Consider the following 13,066-nt stretch of genomic DNA (forward strand, 5'->3'; position numbering starts at 1 on the left):
CACAAGCCCATGAAAGACCGTCTAACCCTACTGTTTTGTGCTAATGCAAGCGGGGATTGCAAGGTTAAGCCTCTCCTCGTGTATCACTCGGAAAATCCACGCGCCTTTTAAGAAAAACAACGTGCAGAAGAAGCTGTTGCACGTTATGTGGCGGTCTAATACCAAGGCTTGGGTGACAAGGATCTTGTTCGTCGAGTGGATGAACGAGGTTTTTGGTCCCGAGGTGAAGAAGTATCTCCGGGAGAAAGGACCGTCCCATTCAAAAGCCTTACCTTGTGGGATGGACAATGCTCCTGCCCATCCTCCATCCGTTGAAGAGGACTTACTGGACGAATTCAAGTTCATTAAAGTCAAGTTCTTGCCTGCCAACACCACTCCAATACTCCAGCCCATGGACCAGCAAGTTATCGCCAATTTCAAGAAATTGTATACGAAGGCTATGTTCAGCGCTGCTTTGAGATGACGGAAGGCACCAACCTTACCCTCAGAGAGTTTTGGAAGGATCACTACTCTGTTTACAACTGCCTCAATCTGATTGACAAAGCCTGGCAGGGAATCACCAGGAGAAAACCCTCAATTCTGCATGGAAGAAACTGTGGCCCGACTGCGTTGCTGAACGAGATTTTGAGGGGTTCGAAACCGTCGAGAAGGGGGCAGTTGAAGACGAGATTGTATCCTTGGGCATGTCCTTAGGGCTGGGAGGTTGACACGAACGACATCGAGGACCTCCTGACTGAGCAATGGGCAGGCAGCTGACAACGGACGAGCTGTTGGAGCTACACAAGGAGCAACAGAGACAGGTAACGGAGGAGATCTCATCTGAGGAGGAGGGGGAAGACACTGCACAGTCGCTTCCTTTGAGCGAGATCAAGGATTTTTTGAAACACTGGGAAATTGTGAAAAGTTTTATCGAGAAAAATCACCTGAATAAGGCTGCGTCAGGGCGTGCAACAAATTTGTTTATCGATAACTGGGGTGGGTCATTTCTATAAAATTTTAAAGAACAGGCAAAAGCAAGCCTCCATAGAAAAATATTTTTTCAAAATTGTGAAAGACGACACAGTGTCGCGTAAGCGTAAAATTAGTGATTGTAGTGAACGGTGCTCTCTAGAGAAAGAACCAGAAAGTCTTCCAGAAGTGTTCACGGAGGGACCCCCCCATTTTTCCCCCAAGCCTAACCCTCTCCTCCTCACCCTTCCCCTCCTCCCGTCTCCGTCAAGCAGCAGCCACACTCGCCAAAGGTAAAGTTCAGGTTTTACTGTGCATGCATATTAAATCTAGTGTTTATATTTAATTTCATTCTTCATTTTTATAATTTTTATGTAATTCCTACACGAATTTTCAACCTTAGTGAACAAAAATAAATGGAAAAATATGAATTGAAATGGTCATTCATGGTCGGGTGGAACGCATTATTTGCTTTTTATAACATTCTTATGGGAAAATCCATTTAGGTTACGAATTTTTTAGTACGAAGCAGGTTCTGGAACGGATTAAATTCGTAACCCAAGGTATTACTGTATATATATATAAGGTTGCCCAGAGGTCCTTGAACTCAATTTCCTTGGGTCCTTTGGTGGCTGCTCAACGAAAGGTGTAACTCATCCAGTACCCCTGGCAGGTCAGTTGGTATCTTGTCTAAGATGATGGTATGAATATGAAATGGAGGAGTTAACTGGCCTCTTTCCTTTTCAAATTTCTGTCTCCTTCTTTACTTCGGGCAGTAAGAAGAGAGTACCATCATAAGCTGGAACGGGACTAGGTACGGTGAGTGAAGTGGCCATACTGTTAGGGTAGTATCAGTAAGATACCTATCAGTAGCAGGACATTCCTCTCTTTAGCAAGGGGGACAGGAATGATAACAAACCTACATGAGTGGATGAATTGGTTTGTTAGGGGAACAGATCTTTTTATCTTCCTCGGACGCAATGAACTATGACATTGTGTAAAAACCCAGAAGTCTGACTCTATGATATTCATATATGTCTTAGATTCGGAAATACTGGTCAGTTGTTTCTTAGAATTCTGGGTATTCAGCAAAAACTGATCAAAGGTGGCAAACTCCCAGTTGGTTAATAGTACTTACCTCCCACCAAGAGTAAGTCTATCCTAATGTTGAGACCAAAGGTTTTTTTCGTATATGAACAAATGACAAATTTGTAACTAATTTGTATTTTTCATAACTTACAAACCTGAGGTCTTAACATACAAAGGCCCACCTCTAACCACCCCTCTATCAACTAACCTGGGTTGGAAGAATAACTAACGGGGTCACGAGTTAGTGAGGGGTATGTGGGTTTCCCCACATGTCTCGTGACCAAGGACAGATGCCAATAGTCCCTTGCGTACACAATTATTTTAAACTTTACTGGTTTCCAGCTGGCGCTGAGTATTTATCCTAATGTTAAGACCTCAGGTTTGTAAGTTATGAAAAATACAAATTAGTTACAAATTTGTCGTATTGCAAATATAAGTTTATTCTTGTTTTACTATATTTACCACTATTTCTTTGCAGGTGGATACAGGGGAAGACTGTACATCACTACCTCTTTTTCAAATTCACCTTTTGTGCCTTACATGAAGTTATCGACTGCCTAAACTTACTATTTATGTTCTACAAAGAGTATCTCCATTGGTAGTTTGTATTGGTGCACAGTATAATCTTGCATCCTAGTTGGCTTTTATGGCTAATTATTTTATGTTTTTATGCCTAAGTTTTTATGCCTTTTTCATTTATCAAATGAAAGATAAGTTAAAACTATTATGTCATTGCTTGAAGAGTTTGTATATAGGAACATGAAAACGGATGCAGTTAAAACTCTCCCAGAGCTGAATCCAACCATATATTTGTTGTAGAATAACCTATAATCTTATATTTCATTGTGTAGATAATGAATTTGTGGACTTTTCATGGATATTTTGTGCAGACCATTTGAGAATGTCCATGAGGTTATAACAGTATCTCCTCCTGAATAGTGCATAATGTGATAAACTTTGCTCATAAATTTGAACAAACTAATCAGGAGGAGTTTAATGTTAACATGGAAGTTGGGTACGGGTTCTTTCTTTATCATTACTATTTTAAGCTTCTTGCATATTCTGGATTCTAATTTACCTCGACCTTTGCTGCTAGCTATTTGCTGCAGTGGTTTCATGCTCATGTATGCAAACTGCAGGGGATGATGATAAATATGGAGTGTATTGTTTGTTCAGAATTATGTGCATTTTGGAATATGAAGTTGTAAGCTCCATTGTGTCTTTAAAGGTTTTAAGGATGAAAATCTAGCATTATAAACTTTTTCATATATAAAACGTGATTTCAAGGTGGACAGTGTAAATTTATTATATTTATATTAGATTGCTATATATTTCACAGAAAGTATTGTATTATCATAATTATGTAAGCTGGTTCTAATTATTAGAAAAATTTGTCACACGCTTTAGAAGAGTATTTAAATTTTTGGAAAATAATTTAGTGTATATTAAATACCAGCTCTTATATACAGAAGATGTTGGAAATTTTAAATTTAGAAAATCTGGCAAAACAGAAAAGTTGTTCATTTTAAAAGCAAAAACATTTTTTCATAATGCATTCACGTTTGCTTTAAGTAAAGAAAACAAAAAGATATCAGAATGTTATCTAAATAAATTGCAGACTACAGAATTATACCCTTACATCCTTTTTATTTTTATTATAAATAGTGTCTCAAATATGATACATTGTTTGTATTTATATATTTTTATGTGTTTTTAGTTAATAATAACTTTAAAGAAATGAACACTGTATTTTGATTATTAATTATTTTCCTATATCATTTTGTACACTTTTCAAATGAAATTAAATCCATGAAAATTTTGGTTTTGTGTACAAACCATTGCATTTAATTGACTTTTGTTTGATTTCAAAGGGTTCACTGCATACCCATGTCTATGAAAATAAAAGGCAATTATTCTGCACTGCTGGTGGCTGCAGACCCAGCCCCCCCCCCCCCCCCCAAGTCAACAATTCAACATCACATCTCTTGTCAGTAAAAAAGCTTACTCCAAAAACAAGATGTCAGTGCCAAATTCAAGGGAATGGGGTGGGACTTGGCTTAAGGTAATGCCAATATATCTATAAAAAAAAAAAATTGTTCCAAAGTTTTCATGTGATTATTTGAAACAATCATTTGGAATAAACCATTGCATAGGTAGCAAAATACATTCCTATGTTAGGTGACAGAATATTATTTGGAATGAATCTTACCTACTGCACCTACTGTTAAAGTTAGATTACATCTTTGCAGAATTATACTTGATCTTCCATAAGTAAAAAATAATGCTTGGCTGACCTGGATTGACTGTCAATAGTCATCTGTTTTCCAACCACATGGTGTTGAGTGGTTGTGTTCATGTCAAAATTCTAACTGCACCGTGTCCTTGTGCACACGGTGTGATTTAGCTGTAATAAGTTTGGATACTTTTCGCAGTTTCTCCTGTATGGCACTGCTTAATTTTTCTTTTTGAACTATGTCATCTACAGCCAGCAGAGGTAGAAGCCTTACGCTTCATAGGAACGAGTTTTGTACTCCATTTATTCCTTCGGTTTTGCTGGGCAACCCTCCTCCAAAGTTTCCTCCCAGCAAACTCTCGACAATGCTTGCAGCAAGAGTAACACTCAAAAATAATCATAAAAGATATACTGTTGCCCCCCCCCCCCTTACAAGCAGAGGGCGTGAGGATGTAATTGGGGGTGAATGTTACACCCTTGGCTGCCAGCCCCCAGACACACTGGGGGAAGATGGCCTGCAAGTATATTACAAATTGTGGGTTTGTATATATGTATTAACAAATATCACAGTATATTCAGAATTATATAAAAAAACTAATTAGAGAAAAGAAAAGATCCCACTAAGCAAATATATTTCAACGACTGTCAGGTAAGAGTTCATGAAAATGTGTCTGCATCACATGACAGCTGAAAGCAACTTGGAATGCCTACATCCGAGCAGGTGGGTATTCCCCCTGCCAGACAGTAGTTACTGCCTAACCACCTTGTTTAAGAGTTTAGCAATTGTTTCCCAGCTTTGCCAATGCATAGTAGTAATTCCTACCGTAAAGGAACAAAGGTTTGTATATTGTGTACAAACAACCACAGATTACAAGGTAAAAATGTATTTCAATTCAACCACATGACCTGGGGGATGGTGTATTCCTAGCCTCATTTTCACTATTATAGGTAACAAAAATCACAATTGTTCATATACGAAACATACCTTCAGTCTTAACATTAGGATTTACTAGCGCCAAGCTGGAAACCGGTAGAATTAAAATGAAACTTGTGCGATCCAAGGACTATTGGCATCTATACTAGGTCACAGGGCATGTATACCCAGAATGCCCTCGGCGTCGTGTGACCGACCCGCCAGTTATCTTTTTACCGCCTTTAAGATAGGATGTGTTCTCTTGTCTTATCTGTTTAAAGCCATTTTTAGTTTGCCTGTTTTATCCATTACAATTTAATTTTTCTTATTAATTCTCTTTTCTGAGTGTGCTCAGTTTGGGTGTGAGCTGTAAGAGTGTGTAATTGGTGAGATGAGTGTTATGCATTGCCATCGGGATCTTCTTCCGTTTCGAAGACGAGACAAAGGAAATGTGGCTTCCCGTGTTCAAGATTCCTAACTTCGGTGTTGACGGATCCTCATCCAACATGTAGTAGGTGCAGCGAAAATGTATTTACAATTACTAATCCTTGTTCTGTTTGTCGTGGTTGGTCGGTGGAACAGTGGAGGAAGTTTTATGAGAAAGGCCAGTACAAAAGAAGAAGTCGACAACATCTTTGGATGACCAAGCGTTGCCGGCTTCTTTTGTATCGGCAATACACCAGACTGCTCCATATGTTTCGCCACCTGCCTTTGATTTGTCCCATACCCCTTCGGTTTCTCCTAGTGGTTAGTTTTCAGAAACGTCAGGAGGGGTTTCGGGTAATTTGATGCATAATATTTACGCTCCTTTGTTCCCAGCAGGGAGGGGGGGGAGCATCGCCATCTTTGTTCCAGTTGCCGGCTCCCGACTCGAACAGGATGGAAGGTACGTGGGCGCGCTAGGCCTCCACGGGCATACCAACCTTGGAAGGTTTGCTGTCGCATTATATGGCGTCACGGTTCCAGCAGAATCCGGCAGCGCTGAATATTCCTCATCCCGGGCTTGCACACTATGGGGGAAATAATGTCGCGGCTACGCCAAACAACTTCATTGGTTACGGCGATGCAGAAACGTTGGGGGTAGTTTTGCAGCAAATGCAGGGATGCCAGCAGCAGCAGCCCAGGGCTCTCTCTCTACAAGATGGTGACGTCACAACCGACGTCACACACCGACATGGCAGACGCGATGACGTCACAGCCTACTGCTTCTCAGTCTTCTTCGCTGCCTCCGGACTCAAATACGCTTTCTGACTTGGTAGTACACACTGTAATGAAGAAATTACAGGATCTAGAGAAGAAAATTAATAAGAAAGGACAAAAAGAAAAAGGCGTGATTCGTCGTTGTCTTTGTCTTCTTCCTTCCTCTAGCTCGGCGTCATCGCTAAGTTCCGGTGACGTCACGGCGTGTACCAGTCAAGCGTTAGAGGATATGGATTTGCGACTGTTTCTCGGGCCAAGAGGAGAAGAGTGAATTCGTCTTCATCTTCGGGCCAGGACGGTCACATCCCAGTCAGCAAGAAAGGCAAGAAGTCAGTGGCTGGTAAGCTCAAAGCTAGGTGGGCGAGCCGTTTACAAGAGTCTGAACGGAGCTGAGTGAGTCGACGACCGATGGGATAACGGCCGACGCGGAGTTGCCAGTAGAGACTATAAAGTGTCAAAGAAAATCTACAGTGTTGTTGGCGAAGTCGGCATTGAGGGCAAAAAGTGCAGCAAAGGATAGAGCACAGATAACGGTTTTGCCTGTAAGACCATTTAAAATATGGAGAAAAGATGATAAGGCTCCTATTAAAAGGTCGAAAAATAGCGAGTTGGCAACCTTGTCTGATACGTTGGTGGAAGGCGTTGTCCCCCTAAATAAAGGATCAAGGCCAAATTCTCCAACGGTCGTTGGAGACGATATTAATCGTCATGGAGAGGAAGTGAGCTCGGTTTTGAGAGAGCTTTTCATCTTGGAGATATATGGCAAGATTCTCGCTCTAGATCGCGAGTAGAGAAGGAATGAGGCGGTCTCGTTCTCCTGCTGACTGTTCGGGATTGAGCCGTCGGCGGTCAGCGGAGATCAAAGAAGCCGCGGCCGTAGGGCAGACGGCCATGAAGCACCCGGATGTTTGTCAGGGGATAGGGAGTGAGATAGCATCTTCTGTGGCTGAGCACAGTATGCTAGAACCTGAGGAAGGAGAGAACCAAGAGTTTCTGGCTTCGTATGCCGAGGTGACTGATTTGATTCGTCAATCAATAACCTTTGCGAGAGAGCTGAAACACCTGCCAGTATGCTTCCTCCGGGGATTGATATGGCGTTTGTGTGCGAAAAAGGATACCAAGATGTCGTATGAATTGCCTTGTTTCAATCATGCGGAGTCCGTTTTACAACACGTAAACGCATGGATTGCGGGAAGGGATAATTCCTTCAGATTGAATAGATCATTTAAGTTTATCCCTCCTCAATGATGAAACAGAAATATTATATGACCCCAACGGTTCCTTTACTGTCTAGACAAATTAACCCAAATGTGGTAAGGTTATGCCTGGATTAACCTTTATATCAAGTGAAAATGGAATGCCACTTCGATGAATTGCAAAGAGGCTGGCTATGTTAGAAGCAACAGCTTCTTCTGTCTTTCAGACTGCTTCTTGGTTGGATCTTTGGTCAACAGCAGTTGCAAAGATTGCATCCTCAGAAGTGACGAGGAAGGCAGTGGATGAATCAACGTTCATTATTATTACTACAATCAGGTGCCAAAGCAATTGCATACTTGACAAATTTAAGTGCCAATGTTTGGGAAAATATCCTGTTAATGAGGAGGGATGCACCTTTGGCTAGACTAAGTCGCACTGTTGATTTGGATTCCCTGCTAGCAATGAGGAATGGGCATATCTCAAGAGTAGCAATTGCTGTTGCCAAAAGGCCATACTAGAAAAGGCTATAGGCAGGAAAAGGATGGACACTAACGATAGATTGTTACAGCAGGCAGTCAGGAAAACATCTAGCAGTCAGGCTAATCCTATGGAGGTAAGGCAACAGCAAATACCTCAGAAGAAGCCAGTGAGGCATAACATCCCTAATAGAGCAACAAGACCCTCTTCCCCAAAGAAATTAACATCACGTCTCTTTCACAATAGAAATAACAGAGGAAGGGGGATTAGGGGAAGAGGAAGGGGCTCAAGACAATAGGATAGGCGCCTCTCATCACTCAGCCACACCAGTGGGGGTTGCCTGGCAAATCACTGGGAGGTGTGGCAGAACTGGGAGCAGAGCAGATGGGTGGTGGAGGTTCTCAGAGTCTGGTATTTGATTCCGTTCGAAGTATCCCCACCCCTGACAGAACAGCCATTGCCTCACCTCGCTTATGCTCAAGAACCTCAGAAGCCTTTTACTCTGCAAGAGGAAGTGAAAGAAGATGATGGCAAAAGGGGTGCTGTGGAACAAGTATCCATGCATCAAAGGGGTTTTTTACAAGCAGGATTTTCCTTGTACCCAAAGCCAGTGGGGACTGGAGGACAGTAATAGACCTGTCAACTTTTGAATCATGTTTATAAGAAAAACCATTAAAAAAAATTCAAAATGGAAACTCCAAAGACGGTTCTACAAGCAGTCAGGATCAAGGGCTTTATGCTGACAATCGACTTAAAAGATCCATGCTTTCAGATCCCAGTTCCATCAGTCTTCCGGGAAATTTCTTCACTTCAGTCTTGCAGAGAAAGTTTCGAGTTCAAAGTTTCTGTGCTTCGGATTGCCTGTTAACATCTCCTCAAGTATTTACAAGTGTTCACTCTCGTATCGACATGGGCGCATGCTCTGGGGATCAGGAATAATAAGATATCTAGACGATTGGCTGGTGATAGCAGGAGTCCAGAGAGAAATTACTTAGGGACAGGGCGACCCTTCTACGGTTTTGTCACAGCTTAGGCATGTGATAAATCAGTTGGATCCAAGTCAATGGCTGGTATCTGGGAATGGGTTTATAGACACAATGAAAGCCAAAGTATTCCCGACAGACCAGAGAGTAGAGAAATGCAAACAAGTGGTGAATGCCTTTCTGGAAAAACAAACACAGCCAGCAAAACAGTGGCAGATAGTACTGGGAGTTCTTAACTTCCTTGGAGAAGCTAGTACCACAAGGGAGGTTACACCTTCGATCTCTACAATGGAGGATGAAGGGGTCCTCCTGGTCACCAATAGTAGATCACCCCGGTACGAGCAGATTCCCTGTCGGCAGAAGTGAGGAAAGACTTGTTTTGTGGTGGGTGAATGACGACAATCTGACAGTGGGTGTCCCCTTTACCAAACCAACCCCTCCCCGGATCTCCTGCTGTTCTCAGATGCGTCACTAGAAGGTTGGGGAGCACATATGGAGGAGCTGATGGTTTCAGCAAAATGGAGCGGCGAGGACAGAAAACTCCATATAAACGTGCTGGAGCTAAAAGCAGCATTTCTAGCACTACAGGAATTCCGGGAGAGGGTGCAGGGGCATTCAGTGGTTTTGATGTCAGACAACACCACAGTAGTAGCTTACATAAACAAACAAGGAGGTCTAGTGTCTCAATAGTTACATGTGATGACAGTTCAACTTCATCAGTGGACTGTAGAGAACTTATTGTAGACATCAGGGCCAGATATATTCCAGGAAAAAGAAACATAGTGGCTGACAAGTTTGAGCCGCAAGGGATCAGATCCTGGGAATGGAGTGGTCCTTGCACCAACAAGTAGTGGACAGAATGCTCAGGTTGTGGGAAAGGCCGATCACAGACCTATTCGCAACCAGGTACAACAAAAAGTTGGGAGTGTATTGTTCGGTAGTCCCGGACGTAGAGGCAATAGCAGAAGATGCTCAACAACACCCATGGGACAATCTGGACGTCTACGCATTTCCTCCATTTTGTCTAATCCATCAGGTTCTGAAGAGGGTAATGCAGTCTCAGAACCTCAGAATGACTCTGGTAGCTCCGTTATGGCCAAAGGCGGAATGGTTTCCGGACCTCTTGGAACTCCTGATAGACGTGCCGAGAGTTACCCCCATGGAACAACCTGCTATGTCAGCCACACGTGGAGAGATACCACTGGTCGGTGAAGTCCCAATCACTTCACGGGTGAGACTGTCGAGTATCTCTTGCGAGCGAGAGGTTTTTTGCAAAAAGCAGCAGCGCACATGGCAGGAAATATCAGAAAGGCATTGGCAGCAAGTATACAAGGAAAATGGGTCAGCATACTGTGATTGGTGTCGTAGAGGGACTTGTCTCCACTTGGTACCACTATTCAGCAATTAGCAGACTTTCTGATATATCTCAGGACAGAAAGGCATATGTCTGTGTCCTGCGGTGAAGGGGTACAGGGCTGCTCTAGCCTCGGTCCAACGCATGAAAGGCGTGGACATTTCATATTCATGGGAGTTGGCCATGTTGATGAAGAGCTTTGAGCAGTCATGTTCACCAAAGGAACTGAAGCCCACCCATTGATTGGGATTTTGACCATGGTACTGAGTAGTCTGACAAAACCCCCCTATGAACCATTAAAGCAGTCAGAGATAGGAGCCTGACCCTGAAAACAGTCTTCTTATTGGCCCTAGCTTCAACCGGGCCAAAAGGGTGGGGGAACTACATGGCCCTGTCATCTATTGTAAAGCACTCGAGAGGTTGGAAGTCAATGGCATTCGAGTTTGTGCCAGAATTCGTGCCAAGACTCAAACCCATCAATAGTGGACAGCAGATTTGACTTTTTTTTTTTTTTTCCCCATACCTTCTCTGGCAGATTTTGTAGATCATGACAAAGATGAGATGCTCCAGATTGCTGAGTATGCTCACCGTCAGGAACCAGGCACGGAGTGGAAAGATGGTAAGAGTCACTCAGGTGACTCTCGCCAAACCGGTGATCACTCGCGCAGCGATCGTCCGGTACCCAGGGTTGACGTGACGTTCCCACGGGACCGTCCACGCAGAGACCAGTGGAAGCTGCCCATCCAACCCTCTTGAGAGGTTTTGGCCTCGATGAGGACTTGGACGAGCCATCAGGTCCTCCTTCCCAGATCGCGCTAGGGCCTGCTGCTTCAGCAGCCACCACAGTCCCTTCCTGGATGGGGGAACCTTCTGCCATCCTGAGGAAGTTGGTGAAGAAGATGAGGAAGGTGTTGTCATCATCTTCATCTTCGTTGTCGTCTTCTGCCACCTCTTCCTCTTCGACTTCCAAGGACCCACAACCAAGGAAGAAGAAGGTGGCCTCTCCCCCCCTCCCCAAATCTCACACAGGGACTTCTAAGGGTCTGTCTCGCTCCGGTGAGAAAGGTGGGTCTTTTGCTGGTCCTTCCATTCCTCCGGGAATGGGGCCCGTCTCTCCTTACTTGGGGAAGAAGACGGGGACCATGGAGGTACCAGCCACTGCTGGTACCTCCTCCCCCGGCTCCAGAGGTTCCACCTCCGGACTGTGCACCCAAGGTCCAGACTGCTGAGTACGCTCACCGTCAGGACCCAGGCACGAAGCGGAAGGATGGCACAAGTCACTCAGGTAACTCTCGCCAAACCGGTGATCGCTTGCGCAGCAATCGTCCGGTACCCAGGGTTGATGTGACGTTCCCACCAGACCGTTCATGTGGCGAGGCTGGGAAGAGGTCCCCCCCGTCACCAGGTCCAGCCTCGGCTAAACCTGGTACCGTGGCGCATCAAAGAGGATGGTGCTCGCTCTCACCGCGTTAGTGGACAGTACCAGTCACCTGACCGTTGCTCCCACTGGGACCGGACGGCTTGCACAACTGGTAGCACTCCCCTGATGTACGAGACCGACACTACCGTCGTCGGTCCAGCGCTTCTCGGCAAGGAGACTGCTGGTCCAGACCTGCAGCTCGATCACCACAGCGGGTTATGGTGATCGCCTGCAGTCTCTCAGCCTACTGGTTCTGCTAGTAGGCAGGGTAAGAGCGTCAGGTCTCCCTCACCTGTCCCTTCAACCTCCTCGGGCTACACCGGGAGGAACAAGGCAAACAGGAGTGACCGTGATGAAGGCGCTTCTTATGGTCAGGCCACAAGCCTGGTTCAGTCTTGGGAGCGAACAGATCATATGCTCAAGTGGTTGGAGGAGATCGTGGGGGCTGACAAGGACGATGATGCTTTCTTAGACTCACGGAGTGACCATCACCGCGCACGCAGAGACTAGTGTGGCCTACCCCTTTGGTCCTCTTGAGAGGTTTCGGCCTTGACGAGGACTGGGACGCGTCGGAGGACGATATCGGCTCTCTCCTGTCAGGTGCACGCTCAGCCCCACCCAGACGATGGTCACGGTGGCGGCAGACGTTTTGCCTACAGTACGAGTTTCGTAACCCTCCTCGGGAAAAAGTTTTCTCCAGACGGTAACATTTTCCTAGACTCTCGGAGCGGCCTTCACCGCAGGTTGATGGCTGCCCGTGACTCGCTTTTTACTCCGGCTGCTAGTTCCACTGGCAAGGCGAGTGAGAGCGCGTCCAGTCTTCCTCCCACCATTCCCTCTCTTCCTTTGGCTATGCCAGGAGTGGCAACGTGAATGGGAGGGATCCTGCAGAGCGTTCTCCGTAGGATTCGGTGGCGGGGACTGCGTTCCTGGAGGGACCTTCAGGTCCTGCCGGACACAAGTCCCCATCGTTGAGGAAGGATCTTGCCCATTCCTCCTCGATTTCTACGGGAATCGGGAGGACCACCACCCAATGATCATCTGACGAAATTCGAGGGGGTTTTGCAGAGCGCTTAAAATTCTTCGGAATTTCTAGCACTCTCCGAGTGTTTTTGTCTTCTACGATCTGCAAACACTTGGGCGAGACAAGAATTCCTGGTAATTCTTACTACGATAATTGAGAATCTCGCCGAATGCTCGAATTCCTTGGAAAGCCATTTATTCCTGGAATTTCTAGCATTCGAAGGAAGTA

General features: G+C 44.9%; 1 protein-coding gene across 1 annotated transcript in view; it reads left to right on the forward strand.

The window, feature by feature from the left end:
• Positions 1-3,710, forward strand: part of LOC135205419 (mitogen-activated protein kinase kinase kinase 4-like) — a 138,764-nt gene extending 135,054 nt beyond the window's left edge. The window contains 2 exon segments of the mRNA XM_064235970.1: positions 2,516-2,546; positions 2,549-3,710. Coding sequence (XP_064092040.1) covers positions 2,516-2,546; positions 2,549-2,598 — 81 coding nt within the window. The 3' untranslated portion in view covers positions 2,599-3,710.
• Positions 3,711-13,066: the final 9,356 nt, after the last annotated feature.

The sequence above is a fragment of the Macrobrachium nipponense genome, chromosome 24 (assembly GCF_015104395.2).
Source record: "Macrobrachium nipponense isolate FS-2020 chromosome 24, ASM1510439v2, whole genome shotgun sequence".
Lineage (NCBI taxonomy): Eukaryota > Metazoa > Arthropoda > Malacostraca > Decapoda > Palaemonidae > Macrobrachium > Macrobrachium nipponense.